At 36.2% G+C, this 19,646-nt stretch overlaps 1 protein-coding gene across 1 annotated transcript in view; it reads right to left on the reverse strand.

The window, feature by feature from the left end:
- Positions 1-19,646, reverse strand: part of FOXP2 (forkhead box P2) — a 624,182-nt gene that overhangs the window by 66,584 nt on the left and 537,952 nt on the right. Inside the window, exons 9-11 of the mRNA XM_055590318.1 lie at positions 13,287-13,424; positions 11,983-12,174; positions 10,316-10,478 (exon numbers count right to left, since the gene is read on the reverse strand). Coding sequence (XP_055446293.1) covers positions 10,316-10,478; positions 11,983-12,174; positions 13,287-13,424 — 493 coding nt within the window. The remainder of the gene's footprint in view (positions 1-10,315; positions 10,479-11,982; positions 12,175-13,286; positions 13,425-19,646) is intronic.

A 19,646-nucleotide genomic window follows, 5' to 3' on the forward strand; every position in this document is an offset into this window, starting at 1 on the left:
TATCATCTACATATCTGAGATTATTGATATTTCTCCTGGCAATCTTGATTCCAGCTTGTGCTTCATCCAGCCCAGCATTTCTCATGATGTACTCTGCATATAAGTTAAATCAGCAGGGTGACAATATACAACCTTGATGTAATCCTTTCCCTATTTGGAACTAGTCTGTTGTTCCATGTTCAGTTCTAACTGTTGCTTCCTGACCTGCATATAGATTTCTCAAGAGGCAGGTCAGGTGGTCTGGTATTCCCATGTCTTTCAGAATTTTCCAGAGTTTGTTGTGATCCACACAGTCAAAGGCTTTGGCATAGGCTTAAAACAGAAGTAGATGTTTTTCTAGAACTCTCTTGCTTTTTCAATGATACAACATGTGTTGGCAATTTGATCTCTGGTTCCTCTGCCTTTTCTAAATCCAGCTTGAACATCTGGAAGTTCACAGTTCACGTACTGGTGAAGCCTGGCTTGGAGAATTTTGAGCATTACTTTGCTAGTGTGTGAGATGAGTGCAATTGTGTGGTAGCTTGAGCATTCTTTGGCATTGTTTTTCTTTGGGATCGAAATGAAAACTGACCTTTTTCCTGTGGCCACTGCTGAGCTTTCCAAATTTGCTGGCATATTGAGTGTAGCACATTCACAGCATTACATTTTAGGATTGAAATAGCTTAACTGGAATTCTGTCACTCCACTAGCTTTGTTAGTAGTGATGCTTCCTAAGGCCCACTTGACTTCACATTCTAGGATGTCTGGCTCTAGGTGAGTGATCACACCATCGTGACTATCTGGGTCTTGAAGATCTTTTTTGTATAGTTCTTCTGTGTATTCTTGACGCCTCTTCTTAGTATCTTCTGCTTCTGTTCAGTTCAGTTCAGTCATCAGTCATGTCCGACTCTTTGTGACTCCATGAATTGTGGCATACCAGGCCTCCCTGTTCATCACCAACTCCCGGAGTTTACCCAAACTCATGTCCATCGAGTCGATGATGCCATCCAGCCATCTCATCCTCTGTCATCCCCTTCTCCTCCTGCTCCCAATCCCTCCCAGCATCAGGGTCTTTTCCAATGAGTCAACTCTTTGCATGAGGTGGCCAAAGTACTGGAGTTTCAGCTTCAGCATCAGTCCTTCCAATGAACACCCAGGACTGATCTCCTTTACGATGGACTGGTTGGATCTCCTTGCAGTCTTCTGTTGCTGCTGCTGCTAAGTCGCTTCAGTTGTGTCCGACTCTGTGCGACCCCAGAGATGGCAGCCCACCAGGCTTCCCCGTCCCTGGGATTCTCTAGGCAAGAACACTGGAGTGGGTTGCCATTTCCTTCTCCAATGCATGAAAGTGAAAAGTGAAAGTGAAGTCGCTCAGTCATGTCCAACTCCTAGCAACCCCATGGACTGCAGCCCACCAGGCTCCTCCGTCCATGGGATTTTCCAGGCAAGAGTACTGGAGTGGGGTGCCATTGCCTTCTCTGAGTCTTCTGTTAGGTCCATACTATTTCTGTCCTTTATTGAGTTCATCTTTGCATGAAATGTTACCTTGGTATCTCTAATTTTCTTGAAGAGATCTCTGGTCTTTCCCATTCTATTGTTTTCCTCTATTTCTTTGCGTTGATCACTGAGGAAGGCTTTCTTATCTCTTCTTGCTATTCTTTGGTATTCTTCATTCAAATGGGTATATCTTTCCTTTTCTCCTTTGCCTTTTGCTTCTCTTCTTTTAAAGCTATTTGTAAGGCCTCCTCAGACAACCATTTTGTCTTTTTGTATTTCTTTTTCTTGAGGATGATCTTGATCCCTGCCTCCTGTACAATGTCATAAACCTCCAACCATAGTTCTTCAGGCACTCTGTCTATCAGATCGAATCCTTTGAATCTATTTCTCACTTCCACTGTATAATTGTAAGAGATTTGATTTAGGTCATACGTGAATGGTATAGCGGTTTCCCTACTCTTCAATTTAAGTCTGAATTTGGCAATAAGGAGATCATGATCTGAACCACAGTCAGCTCCTGGTCTTGTTTTTGCTGGCTGTATAGAGCTTCTCCATCTTTGGCTGCAAAGAATATAATCATCCTGAGTTCAGTGTTGACCATCTGGTGATGTCCATGTGTAGAGTCTCCTCTGTGTTGTTGGAAGAGGGTGTTTGTTCTGACCAGTGTGTTCTTGTCACAAAACTCTATTAGCTTTTGCCCTGCTTCATTCTGTACTCCAAGGCAAAATTTGCCTGTTACGCCAGGTATTTCTTGACTTCCTACTTTTGCATTCCAGTCTCCTATAATGAAAAGGATATCATATTTGGGTGTTAGTTCTAGAAGGTCTTGTAGGTCTTCACAGAACCGTTCAACTTCAGCTTCTTCAGCATCACTGGTCAGGAGATAGACTTGGATTACTGTGATATTGAATGGTTTGCCTTGGAAATAAACAGAGATCATTCCTCATTTTTGAGATTGCATCCAGAACTCTTTTGTTTCAGAATCTTTTGTTGATTATGATGGCTACTCCATTTCTTCTAAGGGATTCTTGCCCACCATAGTAGATATAATGGTCATCTGAGTTAAAATCACCCATTCCAGTCCATTTTAGTTTGCTGATTCCTAAAATGTCTATGTTCACTCTTGCCATCTCCTGTTTGACCACTTCCAATTTGCCTTGACTCATAGACCTAACATTCCAGGTTCCCATGCATGATTGCTCTTTACAGCATCGGAGTTTACTTCCAACACCAGTCACATCCACAACTGGATGTTGTTTTTGCTTTGGCTCTGTCTCTTCATTCTTTCTGGAGTTTTTTTCCACTGACCTCCGGTAGCATATGGGGCACCTACTGACCTGGGGGGTTCATCTTTCAGTGTCCTATCTTTTTGCCTTTTCATACCGTTCATTGGGTTCTCAAGGCAAGAATACTGAAGTGGTTTGCCATTCCCTTCTCCAGTGGACCACATTTTGTCAGAACTCTCCACCATGCCCCATCGTCTTGGGTGGCCCTACATGGCATGGCTCATATTTTCATTGAGTTAGACAAGGCTGTGGTCCATGTGATACATACAATAGTTAGTAATACTAAAGTTTTAAAGTTATGTAATTAAAAAATTTCATGCCCATCAAAAAATTGAGAAACCCTATTTCCTTTTGTATGGTGACTTCGGTTTGTTGCTGTTCACTGCCAGTACTACAGACAAGCATTAAAAGGTTTCTTCTTTCAGGAGTTGAAAGAAAAACAATAATTTCTAATCAAATTCCATATAATACCACAGATAAATCAAGTAATTCTTTATTCCTAGAGTCAGAGTTTGTAGAGTAACTACTAGGTGCCAAGCACTGTGCTAAGAATTAATGAAAATTTGGTAATTCATATCTAGATTCACATCTAGATTATACATCCTTAGGGCACACACAATTTAAAAATTCCAGTGGTTTCACATACTGGTAAAAATTATTAATACATGAGCAGCTCTCTGACACTCAAAAATAAAAATAGTTCTTTCCATGTCCTTTTATTTTCTACATTCAGCAATACTTTTGTTATTAAATAAGTAATTTTAGTATGGTATTATGTAAAGTCAGTCTACTTGAATTAATTAATTTAATAATGGTCTGCTTATTTTTAGGGTTACTCAAAACTAAAAATAATAAAAGTATATTTTTGTACAGTATTGTATTATTCATATGTATATTGAACCAATCTGATATTAAATAATTTGAATTATTGAAATATTAATTTTTACTTTTCATCTTAAATTTTACAATTTGAAAAACCAGTATACACACATGGGCAAAATAACTGAATTGCAGAGAAGGGTATGCCTTGCAAACTTAAATTTCCATACTAGTCCTGACCTCTGTGTCCCCAGAACTCCTCTCCAGTGGCAACAATTATTGCAGTTGGTGAGCTGTCCTTCAGAGAGCCACGTGTTGATTTATAATTTGCCAAACCTAACATCTTATTGATCTGTATTTGACTAGGGGCTTACTATAACCTGCATGCAAAATGCCCATGTTTAAAATCTATTTTCAATGAGAGGTGTACCAAATAAACATTTTGTTCAAATGCTGAATTACAGGGAGTAAAACTAGTTTTTTTTTGCTGAAACTGAGACCAAAGGCAAGTATCTCAACCAAGGAAAGGAATTTCTAGGATACAGGAATACATCTGACATAAAAACTGCTCCTGCTATGATTTAACTATTAAATGTTCACAGTTTGATATTCTCTTACAAAAACAATGATTTCTCATTTTTCTTGATTATGATATCTTAATGTGGCAAAGTTTTACCACAACTCATAAAGAATTGACAAACAGAACTTTTTTAAAGACATATAACCTAAACATTAAATCCAATTTAATCTGTATCTTCCTATCTCATTTAAATTTTCTCAAAAACTAACTCAATATATTTTTAATAGTTCCCCATGTATTTATTTATCCCTGTTAGCTTTTTTAAAACCCAATTTTATTATTTTTTGAGTCAATTTTTTAAAACTTAAAAAAATAGTTTATTTTTGGCTCTGCTGGGTCTTTGTTGCTACATTGGCTTTTCTCTAGTTGCAGAAAATGGGCGCTACTCTCTAGCTGCTGTATGCTAGCTTCTCATTGCAGAGGCTTCTCGTTGCAGAGCACAGGCTGTAGGCTGTGGGCTTCAGCAGTGGCAACACATGGGCTCATTAGTTGCGGCTCCTGTTCTCTAGAGCACAGGCTCACTAGTTGCGGTGCATGGGCTTAACTGCTCTTCAGTATGTAGGATCTTCCCAGATCAGGGGTTGAACCTTTGTCTCCTGCATTAGCAGGCAGATTCTCTACCAATGAGCCACCAGGAAAGTCACCCTCAGTTAGTTTTTAATGCATAACAGCATTCACAGGTAACTTGCAAAGTTTTAGTACAACAACAATAAATTTTCATTCAAACTTTATCTCACTGATGGAGTTTCCAGGATGTAAAACTCCAAAGAAGATTTCTTTAAGTTATAAATAGAAGGTTTATTTGGTATGTGAAAGGGAATACTAAGATGGTAACAATAATTCTTCATGACTTACATTGTTCATAATGCTAGTACTATTACCCTTATTATATATATGTTCTATGTAAGCCTATTATCACAGATAAAGCAAAAAATTAAGGATGCCAGAGTGGTGTTGACATAGGAATTTGGCTATTTAGAGTTTCACAAGCAGAACATGAAGTCAAAGCCAAATAGCTGACTTTGACTGAACACTGATGCCAAAGATGAACTTCAGCAGAGTCCTGACTCAACATAAAGGACATTATTATACTTTATTTCAAAATATATCTTTTTTTTTTTTAATTGTTCAACAGTTCTCTGATTCCAAGCTCATCTAGTTTGACAAATAGATTTTGTTAGTTCAAAATTGCACTGGTTTTTATCCAAAATTCCCTGTTAGGTCTCTCAGATTGGTAATGAAAATGTTTATTTTAGACAGGTATTATAAATTCAAAAATTTTTTAAAAGTTGGAATGAAACATATATGTATATGTGCGTATGTGTATACACACACATACATACACATATATGTATGTGTTTTTGTTGTTTGGTTGCTCAGTCATGTCCAACTCTTTGCATCCTCCTGGATTGTAGCCTACCAGGCTACTCTGTCCATGGGATTTCCCAGGCACAGATATTGGAGTGGATTGCCATTTCCTTCTCCAGGGTAAGTATGTGTATACATATGTAAGTTCTTGGAGTAATACTGAATTTGTGAATATATACTGTGTATTGGGATACACTGACCTCATCTTATGTCAAAAATATATATCAAAGTTTAAAGTACATGTCACAATAATTTCATTTTTTTTTAACCTTTTAATTTTTTAATCCTATTTAAGTACCATAGTAAACAAGGGTCAGTCAGTCAGTCAGTTCAGTTGCTCAGTCGTGTCTGACTCTTTGCGACCCCATGAATCACCGTATGCCAGGCCTCCCTGTCCATCACCAACTCCCGGAGTTTACCCCAAACTCATGTCCATCGAGTCAGTGATGCCATCCAGCCATCTCTGTCGTCCCCTTCTCCTCCTGCCCCCTCTTTTTCAATGAGTCAACTCTTTGCATGAGGTGGCCAAAGTACTGGAGTTTCAGCTTCAGCATCAGTCCTTCCAATGAACACCCAGGACTGATCTCCTTCAGAATGGACTGGTTGGATCTCCTTGCAGTCCAAGGGACTCTCAAGAGTTTTCTCCAACACCACAGTTCAAAAGCATCAATTCTTCAGTGCTCAGCTTTCTTCACAGTCCAACTCGCACACCCATACATGACCACTGGAAAAACAATAGCCTTGACTAGATGGACCTTTGTCGGCAAAGTAATGTCTCTGCTTTTTAATATTCTACCTAGGTTGGTCATAACTTTCCTTCCAAGGAGTAAGCGTCTTTTAATACTATGTCAAGAAGATATGTCACTAAATAATTATTAGTTGATATTTAAAGTACACTGTGCATTAAATACTTTTACAATCAGTAGTTTATTCTAGATGGATTTACAAATCCATCCTTTCTTATTTGACTTCTGTATACCAACAGTCATTCTATATACAAACTTAGAGATCATAATTTAATTGCCTTCTTCACATTAAAATCCAGGATTGTAGTAACTGTAGTAATGTTCATGATGACTTTAAATACTCAGTATTTAAAATGCCTTACTTTAAAATGTTAAAATATAACATTGCATCATTTTGCAACATAGAGAAAAATGTCTGTGAATCTCTTTATCAAAATTATAAATTTCTAGCGTCTAATTCTCATGCACAAATTTTTATACAGTTGAAAAAAGTCATAGCTTTAAAAGTAGTCTGGACAAGCTGTGTTAAATCATGAGGATAAATACTGCTAGTATAGCATATTTTTTAAGATACAATGAGACTATTATCATTGCATATTAATCCTACTTTGTTTTCATATGGTTATTATTTGTAACTAATTAGTCAACCAACCAAAAACCTCATGCAAAGTTAACTGAGAAGCTGTTAAAAAAATAATTAAAACATTTTTGTTCAAAACAGCCAGTAGCTGAGGCAAAGATTCAGCTTTTTTCCTTTTACAATTACTTTTTTACTTTCTCCCACTTTAACTTTGAAATTCCACAAGTGTGCTATGAACTCATGTTCCTTTAGTATAGCTGGTTTATCTGACACATTCCTTCTGAGTTTGGCTGATGAGTCTCCACAATGGCACTTCCCATACATTTATCTAAACAGTTGAAAACACAATGACGACTTCCATCTCTTTTGTTTGGACCTAGAGATTATCATACTAAGAGAAGTAAACCAGACAGAGAAAGACAAGTATCATATGATATCACTTATATGTGGAATCCAAATGAAAAATGACACAAATGAACTTATATATAAAACAGAAATAACCCCATAGACATAGAAAACAAATTTATGGTTACCAAAGGGGATAGGGGAGGGAGGATAAACTAGGAGTCTGGAAATATACATCACATTACTATACATAAAATAGATAACCAACAAGGACTTACTATATAGTACAGCAAACTACAGTCAATATTTTTTAATAACCTATGTGAGAAAAGAATCTGAAAAAGAATATATGTGTATATATATATTCTTCTATATATATTTTTGTGTGTATATATATATATATATATATATATATGAATCACTTAACACTTTAAACTATCACAACAGTGTAAGTCTACTATATTTCAATTAAAAAATTGTTTAAATCCATTTTCTGCTCAAACCAAGATTGCTCAAATGTTTTCAGTTTTACTTCTTTTCCCTCAGTATTTTCCATTCTGTGTGTTTTATTTCTCATGTATTTTGTGGAGATACAAATGGAAGAAAAGTAAGTGGTGATCAATCACTTTATATAGTAAAGAAATAGTGAATCATTATATTGTGTAACATCAGGGACTAACTCAGGGTTGTAAGTCAATCTTTTCATGATGTATATAAGTCAAGTCACTATGCTGCATACCTTAAATTTATACAGTGCTGTATATAAATTATATCTCAAAAAAACTGGAAAAAAAAAACAAGAAAAACAAAGAAGATAATTCTATCAAAAAAAAAAAGCTCAGGAATAAGAGAAAGTTTTCATTTTAAAATTATTAGAATGGTTATATCATAATGAATTTCCTTGTTCACAAGGTATTTGTATGCTTGATTTTAAAGAATGCAGTTCAACAAATATATTTTATAGAAGTTACATTTTGTTTCTATGAGCATTTTAAACATTTTTTAAATGTTTGAATGGTTTTACTCAAATAAAATCATGCTGGTTTATTCCAATTCTCTTTGGAATGACACAGAAAAAATGGTTTTACTGCCTTGTTTTTCTTTCACAATTTAAACTTTATCTCTCTTGATTTCTTCAGAGTAATGCAATCAGGTGAATTAGAGTATCTAAAGTCAAATGAAAGAGGAATTCTGGAGAAATTAAGCCATAGAGATAGTAATTTGATAAATAAAGAGAAAAACATCTACCCTGGTATTTTTAACTTAATGTGCAACAAATAAAAACTTGAATATTTAAAAGGCTCTTCTTTTTTCTTTTTAATTTATTTATTGAAGGATAATTGCTTCACAGAATTTTGTTGTTTTCTGTCAAACCTCAACATGAATCAGCCATAGGTATACATGCATTCCCTCTGTTTTGAACCCCCTTCCCATCTCCCGCCCCATCCCACCCCTCTAGTTTGATACAGAGCCCCTGTTTGAGTTTTCTGAGTCATACAGCAAATCCCATTGGCTAGCTATTTGACATGTGGTAATGTAAATTTCCATGTTACTTGCCTAATTATAATTTTTTGGTACACTTAATCATTTTTTATTTTCTTCAGTGTCTCCTACAGAGGCAGAAAAATGCATAGCAAGTATTACTACAATGTGAGCTCCACTGGAACAAGCATAAATGATTTGAATTAAAGTTCATTTGGATTAAAGCTTATTCCAACAAAATCCTAATGGAAATTAGAATATGCTTTCCATTATATGTATAGATATATGAATTTTACCAGTATTGAGAATTTTAGCACACAAAGAACCATTTTGTTTACTATTCTGTTTTCTTTTTTCACTTAGAACCCTTTCCATTTCCCCAAAGTTGAGTACAATAATGAATACATACAATTTTATATTTGTATGGTATTGTGTTATTGAATTATTAAAGTACATCCAAGTTTTTCTTATCAGAAAAATAAGAATACAACTGACAACTTTTTAAAGCTATAATTCATAATTATAGCAACATCATTTTAGAGAAAGGAGGATCAATATGGTCCAGGATGTATGAGGAGGTCCCCCAAGCATAACTTGGAATATTCTCTGTAGGAATACATAAAGCCTTCCTTTTATATGTAGGGATCTTAGTGTGCAGATTAGGAGTGTCTATCTTTTTCTTAGCAGTTGTTCACCAAAACTCCTATCAGCTCACTTATGTTAAATAGAGTGTTGTTAGCCTTCTCACTAATCCAATTCCCTGCAGATCTTCAGTATATATTTGATACCTTGAATTGTGCTGTTCTTACACATTTTCTTCTGTAGAACAAATAAATACACATTTAATATCTAACAAAGCACTTGAGCGCAGTTTACCAAACACTTAAAAAGCAGGTGTAATAAAATCTCTGAGTCTCAAGACAAAGAGGCATGCAACCATGTTAACAATCATGTTTTTTTCAATTTTTATTTTATAAAAGGGTATAGTTGAATTACAATGTTGTCAGTTTCAGGTACTCAGCAAAGTGACTTAGTTATACATACACTGCTGCTGCTGCTGCTGCTAAGTCGCTTCAGGCATGTCTGACTCTGTGCGACCCCATAGACGGCAGCCCACTAGGCTCCTCTGTCCCTGGGATTCTCCAGGCAAGGACACAGGAGTGGCTTGCCATTTCCTTCTCCGAGTTATACATATATGCATCTATTCTTTTTCAGATTCTTTCCCCATATAGATTATTACAGAGTATAAGTAGAGTTCCCTATGCTATACAGTAGGTTTTTATAGATTATCTATTTTATATACAGTAGTATGTGCATCTAAATCACATACTCAAAACTTCTACTAACTTTGGGTTTTGCTTGTTCTCCTTTGTCCAGCTGCTTTACTTGTAAGATTAGGTTGAGATTTTTTTGTTTCCTGAGGTAAAACTGTGTTGCTGTAAACTTCCCTCTTAGAACTGCTTTTGCTGCCCTGCGAAGGTTTTAAGTCACTGTGTTCTTGTTTTCATAACAATCATGTTTTAATAATAAACATGAAGGTCATAAAAAATTTCTCAAGGTATAGTGCACACAGGCCACACAGTGATAGAAATGCAAGCTTAGAAATGACATGTGCACCATGTTTTGTATGTACCTTGAGGCAGCGACTGGACTGGAAGTGCCGCCTGGCCAGGTGGGATCGAGATGAGTCCCTGACGCTGAAGGCTGAGCAGATGCTGCTGCTGCTGGAGTTGTTGCATCTGGAGAAGCTGCTGCTGGAAGACAAGCTGCTGGGCTGCCAACTGCTGCTGCTGCTGCTGGTGTCAGAAAACCCAACCCAGTGAATGAAAGGCAGAGTCTGTGCAAACAGTTCTCGTATAGAAAAACACACACTCATTTCATTGCCCTGGTGCATTTGTGAATGGTCATCCCACCGTCAAAGTTCAAGGGAAGAATGTGAGCAAGCTCTAGATTTTCCGTTTTTTTTTCAAATATTAACACAGCAGCAGAGAAAAGAGGATGGAACAAGGTCTAGAGAAAGTGTGTCACAATGGTTCAGACTTTTTAAATGGGCTTATTTCAGATGATAATAAATTTATTTATACTCAAAGAATGACACTTGATGGAAACAGTCAACTTCAACAGCACTTTTTATTTTTTTTCCAACTCAGTAAGTTTGATCTGCAGAAGTCCATGACCGTGGTCTCTAGTGATCTATTAGTAAACTGGGATGTAGCCTTCATAGGACAGGCCTGTTAGCTCCCTCACTTCCTCTTCTCTCTTACTGGAATATATTAAAGGCAGAATTATGTTCAAGGCCCCAAAACGTGCCCTTATTATAAGGAAAAGTATAAGTTCCAATTTTGTGAGGCATTACAAGACAAACCAGACTCCTTTTGGACTCAGGAGGGTATGAGAAGGCAGTCACACTTGAGAGAAAGACAAGCTGCTGTGGAAGACCTTTCCTTTTTAGTTTGGGAAAAAGAGAAACTTCTGATGCGCTCACTGGAAAACAGACTGCATAATGGAGCAAGTCATGTGGATTGCCCAAAGCCTCAGGAGAAATAAGGGAGCAATTTCTATTCTGTAGTTGATGGCTGTCTGAAATTCTATTCACAAATCCAAACAGAAACAAAGCCTCAGGGGGTCAAAACTGTTTCCTGTACGTTTGCATAATGGGCAGCTTGAAGACAACAGCTCTGATACCTGCTGATCAATTTAACTACTTCAACATGTTTTGTTTGTATTATGTTTATATTTGATGCAGTTTGCTGACAAGTGCAAGCTAGGCCTGAGAAGCCAGCTTGTCAGTTTGATTTATGAGCATATCAAACTGGAACTTTCTACTCGCCACTCCAAACCTACAGTAGCAGTCATTAATCAGGGGCCTGTGACTTTGAAATCTGTGCCCAACCACTTTCTCCGTTTTTCCCCCCACAACCCCCAATAACAGGCTCAATTTGCATGCATGTTCTCTGAGCTGCACCACTGAGAAAAATAAGGTTCCCTCACCAACTTAGATTCTCCGTGCATACAAGATAATCAGTACTTTGTCCACCACACAGCTTGCTCTTTGTACACTGTGATTCATTAGTGAACATTAGACGACAGCAGCATTGGATTATAACTCTCAAGTCCCATGCTACAAAAAAGGAGAACAGGAGAGTTCCACTGTCACTGCTATTAAGCTCAGTACAAATGTATAATAGTGCATCTTTGACAGCAAGAGCCTGGTGATAGGAAGACTAAAGACTGCCCTGGCCTCTCTGTGCCCTTCCCAACCTCGCGCTCCTCTGCATGGATGAGCTGGCCGGATCCTACCTCTTTTGCTTGCTTTCCAGGATGCTGTTGCTGCGGCTGCTGCTGTTGCTGCTGCTGTTGTTGCTGCTGCTGCTGTTGCTGCTGCTGCTGCTGTTGCTGTTGCTGCTGCTGCTGCTGCTGCTGTTGCTGCTGCTGCAAAAGCTGAAGATGTAACTGCTCTTGCTGTTTCTTGTAAAACTCTTGTAGTTGTTGCTGAATAAACCATTTTGACTTTAATAAATAAAGGCAAAAGTTGCATGTATTATAAACCTCCTAAACTCTTCTACACTGGATACAGGGTAGAGTCTCCATTAAGATTCATCTCACAAGAAAAACAACCAATATGCACTGGATTCCAGGAGACAGATCTACATACTTCTTTTTTTTTCCCAAGCCAGTTCTGAAACTTTGCAATTCAGAGTCCAAAATATCCTAAATGAAGGGGTATAGAAAAATCTGTATTCTAAAGTGCTAGAGCCAAATGAATAACCTAGATTATTATATCTGCCGTCTACTCTACCATTTATAAGAACCAACTACAGAATTACGTAAGATTAGGGTGACCGGTTCTTACCAGAAAAAAACTGTAATCCATCAGATGGACAGAAGATCAGAGTTAGAAATATAAGCAGTTGGTCTGTGGTCACCATCACAGAACATAGCAAAGTAATTAAATCTATAAGAATTCAGGTAAAGCACATTATTGTCTCTATGAAAAATCAAGTCTATGACTAAAGTCCACTTCATATAAACTTGAGGCTCCAATAATATATATATATATATATTAGGAACATTAGTTTTTTTGTTATTTGAAAAAGATAAATCTCATGAATTGGTGGCTCAGCTGCTCAACTTTGTTATAATAAGTAGATACTTCTATTCCTAAATTCCAAATGAATTTTGAAAAGGAAAATTTGAGATGTTGCTTTCTCCATTGTAGCAGTAGGTCGGAATCACTTTCATCCTTATGTGAACTAAAAGGAGTATTGGAGGGTTAGGAATTTCAAAAAGAACAATTACCTGTAGGTCTCTTTGCACTTTTGCAGGCAAGTCTACAAATCCAATGCACCTAAGCATTTAAATATTTAAATATTGATTTATCTCATGTTGAAATGACACTTCTTTCGGCTCTTACTCTAGATGTTAATGACTTTAAAAAGACTAAGGGGTTTAAACTTTCCTAAGCAGTTCTGCAATTACAATGCTCTATGTATATTCCAGGATACAGACAGGTTGTCCTTTCCAGTGGAGAAAGAATTTGTCATTTATGCCCATGGCACTGTCAACACAGGTGCTAGTATTCCAAAGTAGGTAACCCACATTACCTGCTGCAGCATGACTGCCTGCTGCTGCTGGAGAAGGGCTTGGAGTTGCTGAGGAGACAGGACTTGCTGCTGAAGGATTTGCTGCATTTGCTGAGGGGTGATCACCTGGGGAGTCATCATGGCCACCGACACAGGCACCTTGATGGAGGCAGAAGGAGAGAGAGTGGATGTCACCAAATGTTAACCGACTTCAGAGCTCTATGGCATCCCTACCACATCCTTTATTAATGATGACCAATCAATTTTATAGAATATTTGTTATATTATTTAACTATTTAACAATGGCATTAAGGTACCACAGTATTTAGACACTGGGTTTTCAAAGGCATCAGATATTATCAGATTCTACCTTTATATTCCATACCTCTTATGTATTATGCTAAGATGTGTTGCTTTGACTAGCATAGTTAGAAATAAATAATAACATGTCAGTTTTCTCAATACTTCATAACTGATAATCTTATCAATGGCACAGTGCTACAAGTTAAAAACCTTTCAAAATAGTTTACTGGTATGATTCAGATAGATGTAATAATGATTAAACAACTGAAAAATACACATTTAAATATCTGTTATCAAAGCTAGTAAAAAGAATGTATGTGCAGTGTGCTGCTGCTGCTGCTGCTGCTAAGTCGCATCAGTCGTGTCCGACTCTGTGCGACCCCATAGACAGCAGCCCACCAGGCTCCCCAGTCCCTGGGATTCTCCAGGCAAGAACACTGGAGTGGGTTGCCATTTCCTTCTCCAATGAATAAAAGTGAAAAGTGAAGGTGAAGTCGCTCAGTCGTGTCCAACTCTTAGCGACCCCATGGACTGCAGCCCACAAGGCTCCTCCGTCCATGGGAGTTTCCAGGCAAGAGTACTGGAGTGGGGTGCGATATGCAGTGTACTTACTCATAAAGTAAAACCACCATCTTCGAATTTTAGTACTAGAAAAATATACATAGTACTAGAAAAATATACACAGTAATACATATTACTACATGAGTATATATAGTAACTAATATAGGATATTTGTTTATTTACTTATATACTCCCAGAAAATAGCTACACAAATAGGTCCTCTCAAAGAAAGGATCTTAAGTTTAATATTATAGCTTATCCTTTAAGCATTTTCCTATTTCAAGCTAACTAAACTTATACCAGGAAGTCCGGAAATATAAAGATTACTCAATGGTTATTCATTAATTTGAAAAAAAGTTAAGGTATTTTGCTCAAAATGTCCTTTCTACCATTTACTTCCCTTTCAAAGTTGTGAATAAAGAGCTGAAAAGGATATGAGGAGAGTGAGAAAGAAATAGAGCAGAAAAACGAAGCAAGGAAAATGCAAAGTAAGGAAAAGCAGGGAGAAAGTCTGAGAGGAAGAGAGAAAGTCTGTGGAGAGACAAGTACAGGTAAAGGCTGGCAAAAGAGCTGAACAAGGAGCCCTCCTACACAGAAGCCTGGGGCGTCCATCTGCTCAACAGGGTAGTAGTCACACTCTTTGAAGACATGTATTATACTAATCAGGAATCAGACAACTTGTCAACTTGCCAAGTTTGCAACTTTGACAAAGCAATCACTTTCTTTCCTATAAAAAACAATTCATTTTTACTGTATTTAAAAGCAAGTATTTATATAAACACTGGTTTTGAACAAATTCTTAGAACAACATGTGTCTTTGAAAAGAGAAAATAAGAATCATAGACATGGTTCACAATTTATCCTGAGCCATTTTTAACACAGTTCAAACTTTTTGAGTTTGGCACTTTATGTCATAAAGAAAGGAGAAATTAATAATGAAAACAAATTTAGAAGAAAAAAAAGAGAAATTCAGGGTGAATTAACTCTTCTCTCTTAAAAAAAAGAGAAACACTTATACTTCATATTTCATACTAAAGAAAGAGTATTTTATATCCTTTGCTATCTTGAAATATGGATTCATTACATGTCATTTTGTAACATGAAGGGAAAGGATCACTGAATAACAGAAAGGAACTCAAAAGTGATTTTAAAAAATGTTCCTGAATTTTTTTAGAACATACTCTCATACCTTTAGATTACTGTACTTGAAAATATCATAATAAGGCTTTCTGAAATGTATGCTATAAAATTAACTGATCCAATAGGTGTCGAGCTGTTTAAAAATTTAATGGACAGTTTACTTAATTGTTCTTTGATAAACAAAAAGAAATGGCTAGACAATAGTTTGGGAAAAAGAAAATCTATATACAAAAAAGCCTTTTGTTCCAGTAATCATTTGCCTCATACTGTCTCCAAATAACAAGGAATCAAACTGAAATGAAAGAACAGAGAAAGAGAAGTTAACTTTTAAAATGGCTGCCAATCCAGATAAACACACAGATAAGTAGGTAGCTAGATCACATATACGTAGGCAGTTCGACACATACAAAGATACATTCTATAGAGTCTATCATGTGATGAGAAGTTTGCCACATTTCTTACCACGTTTTAGCTATAAAGTCTATCATGTGATGAGAAGCTTGCCACATTTCTTACCACTTTTTAGCATATGGAACGCTTTCACTTAAATTATCTCTGTCTGCAAACAAAAGTACATTATGTGTAACTGATAACAAATGTACTTGGTAATAAAAGTTTTAAGAATGCAATAATACAATGCAAGTTTTCAGTCAGGTTGCACCTTATACAAATTATATTACCTATATCTTGTTCGTAGTCTGACTGATTTGGTGTATGCTGCTGCTGCTGCTAAGTTGCTTCAGTTGTGTCCAACTCTGTGCGAGCCCATAGACAGCAGCCCAGCAGGCTCCCCCGTCCCTGGGATTCTCCAGGCAAGGATTTGGTGTATAAGCAAGGCTTAAACAAGTTTTCTATCTTTGCATTCTTTAGAGTTCATTAGCCCTTTCACCATGGTTAAATTAACTGTTTTTTTAATTCTTAAAATGATTTGTGAGTGTTTTCCTTACATTTAAAAGTTTATGACATAAATAACCATCAAATCAACATTATTCTACAATCCTATGTATCATACTTATGTGATATTCTGAAAATTTTAAGCATTTTCTGACTTACTATCTAGGACATTGCCATCTAAAACTGGCAAAATACAGATATAAGGATGGATATGTAGGCGGAAAAAAGGTAACTAACAGAGCATTCTACTTCCATATGTACTAAACACAAACTGAAATTATACTTATAGGAAAGCACAAGTGCACTTCTGAGGGATTTCTAACATTACAAATAAGCCAATACTATCACTTCTAAATCCACATTACATAAACTCATCCAAAATAAAACATTTGGGGCTACTAAAAATTAAAAATATTTTATTAAGTAGAAAATTCATTTCTCCTACAACAAATGTCAGTTACATGTTATATGTAGACTGCTCCATTGGCCTTGTTTAGAATATGCAGAATTTCTCCACTTTTAAGTGAAACATTCTAAGTTACACATTTCCTTTATTCCTCCTTTATCACTTTTGTTACTGTTACATTGCATTTCTTTGCTACTGCAAGCTACTTCAGGAATTCACTGACAAAGATGAATAGATTAACTGAGTACATAAAATTTTTTGAAGATTATGCCACTTTATCAATATTTAAGCAGGTAAAAACAGCATCAGATTTGTCTATGGATAACTTTCATATATAAATATGTACCCATGCAAGTTAAGTGTTAAGCTAAAGGAAATATTTTCCACTAGATATATACTTTTATTCATGCAAATATTCTAATGAGAGATCACAATTTAGATGTGATAGAGGAGGGGAGGGAGATGTTTATCTCAGATGTTTTCTGGTGAGAAGGCAAATAAAAGTCTGATTAGGTCTAAAAAATATAGTACATTATATAGTACATTACGCACCTACCAAAAGGAACAGCTGGTTTAAAATGAGTGTCCCAGTGAAAACTGTAGTCTATCAATTAAACTCTTCAAGAGTGAACAAAGGAGACACAGTCAACTCTGGTTGAGAGATTTTTCTTTTTTTTTCTCTCTTAATATTTACTATACTGACAGAACTAAAATTCCCACAGTGATGCACAAAATAAGGCTTTCATTTACCCTTATTTATTTTCTCATTAGCTGAATTAAGCACACATGATATGTAGCTCTGTGTACCAAGACATATGGGTAAAGACAAGGTTATATATTCTGAGATGAAAGAGGGGAAATTATGAAACTTGAAATGAGTCAAAATGGTACAAGCTGAAAGCATTTAGATATTAGACCAACATAGGTTGCTAATGACTTCACATGTTTTAAGAAATAAATTATGCCTTTACATTAAACTTCTAAGTGTACCTCATTGAAAAGGTTAAAAAGTTAAGAGACAATGCAAAGATCATGTCTCCCTTCAAATGAAACTTGAGAGTTAGTGTAAGACTTATAAAAATGGATCAAAATATTTTATTTGCTATAATAAGCAAATTGTCATCTTACAATCTAGTTCAGCTGAAACATTTCTGAATGTGTTGGGTTTGCATATTAAGCATGTCACTTAATTAAGCATCCCAATTATGTATGGGTGATTGGAAAGGTTCTTAGCATAATGTTAGCCAAATTCTTTCTTAACTAAATGTGACCTTGAAAAAATGGCCACAACCTGTGGATGAGACTTACAGTGGAAAACTCTACTTCCTTGTTAACACGGTCTGCCAAATACTGGTTCAGAGATCCCTTTATTCCTCGCCTAAAATTTGAAGACAAATAAGTCCTGACCTCCAGGCCCCAGTACTTAAAACAAAAAGAAAAAAACAAATAGAACTCTGTTAGGATTAACTACTTGTATAATAGATGACAAACTGGTTTTCACATGACAGTATCTGCTTCTGTTTTTTTGTTTGTTTGTTTTTAAATTTTATTTTATTTTTAAACTTTATAATATTGTATTAGCTCCGCCAAACATCAAAATGAATCCGCCACAGGTATACCCGTGCCCCCCATCCTGAACCCCTCTCCCTCCCCCCTCCCCACACCCTCCCCCTGGGTCATCCCAGTGCACCAGCCCCAAGCATCCAGTATCGTGCATCGAACCTGGATTGGCGACTCGTTTCATACATGATATTATACATGTCTGCTTCTGTTTTAACAGACTATTGATAGGAAATATGTGACTGTACATTTTATGATAATTTTATCATAATTTCTGTTTCTGTTCACTTCTTTTCTCTCTATACCATCTGTATCTATAGTTTACTTTAACATAAGAAACTACTGTATTGCATCACCAAACTTGGTCCAAATTCAAGTCCTGGTTACATGTATAATGTCCATCTAATAATAGCCCTTCAAAGGCTTCCTGGTTTTCTGGTATTAGAAAGAACTGACAATGAATTGAGAGGCATTTGTAAGCTTTTCATCAAGTACTGAACAGGACTATTTAAAGAGATCTAAGATGGACAGTGCACATTGCTATTTAATGCAGTCTTAGCAGCAGGGAAATAGTGTGACAGGAACAACAGAAAGCATAGCACAGGGCTATCAGAACAGATGCCATTTCATCATGATTTATCATCTCATAGTTTCTACTATAGTTTAAGATATTAGTTTTAACTGAATATCTGTTTAATCATTTTGATAAGCCAGACTGTTTTCTGCTTTGAAAAACAGAGTTTGTTTAACTTTACCCTTTTCTTAGTCACACAAGGATATTTCAGAAGAGTCTAGTCTTTTCTTTGCGCTATTAGCGAAAATAAGGCCACTCCCATAGGCATGCTGTTGCAGAGATTACGGAGAGGTGATATATAATATGCTACACCATATGTTTAAAGGCCAAAAATGCAACTTCTAATCTCACTATGGCTAATCAAGCTGCTCAGATTATTTTACATACATCTTTGGTTTAGGCCTTGACATGCCCTTGTTTTTCTTTCTTCTCAAAGCTAAAGTTCCTCTCTTTGATTAGCTGAAACATTTGCATGGTCACTACACATTTTTCATTTTATAAATCATTATGCATTAGCAGTCTTGATCGCCTAGCTTGACTAATCCTGACGAACTGAAATCACAGCTGAAGGTCAAACTCCATCCCACTGCACATTCATATTCAAACAAATCTGCACCATTGTTCATTAGGCTCCTAAAATCATCGGAAAGAAGTTACTGAATATCTTACACTTATTCCTTATTCTTTCCAAACTTAACCCACAGAACCTTAATGCTTAACAGATGATAAGAGCAGAATACAAACAAAATCGATAACACTTTGCAACTGGAGTGTCTGGTTTTAAGTTTTAAAAACTAGAAATAATCAATAACTACACAGAATTAGAATACTTGAATACTCAACCAATTTGAGAGGGGGGTTACATAGTAGAAAAAAGGTATATTCATTTATGAAAATGCTGTTTTTTAAATGTTTAGTAATAAGATGTGGATTTATCTAGTGG

Source organism: Bubalus kerabau, chromosome 8 (assembly GCF_029407905.1).
Source record: "Bubalus kerabau isolate K-KA32 ecotype Philippines breed swamp buffalo chromosome 8, PCC_UOA_SB_1v2, whole genome shotgun sequence".
In the NCBI taxonomy this organism is placed as follows: Eukaryota; Metazoa; Chordata; class Mammalia; order Artiodactyla; family Bovidae; genus Bubalus; species Bubalus kerabau.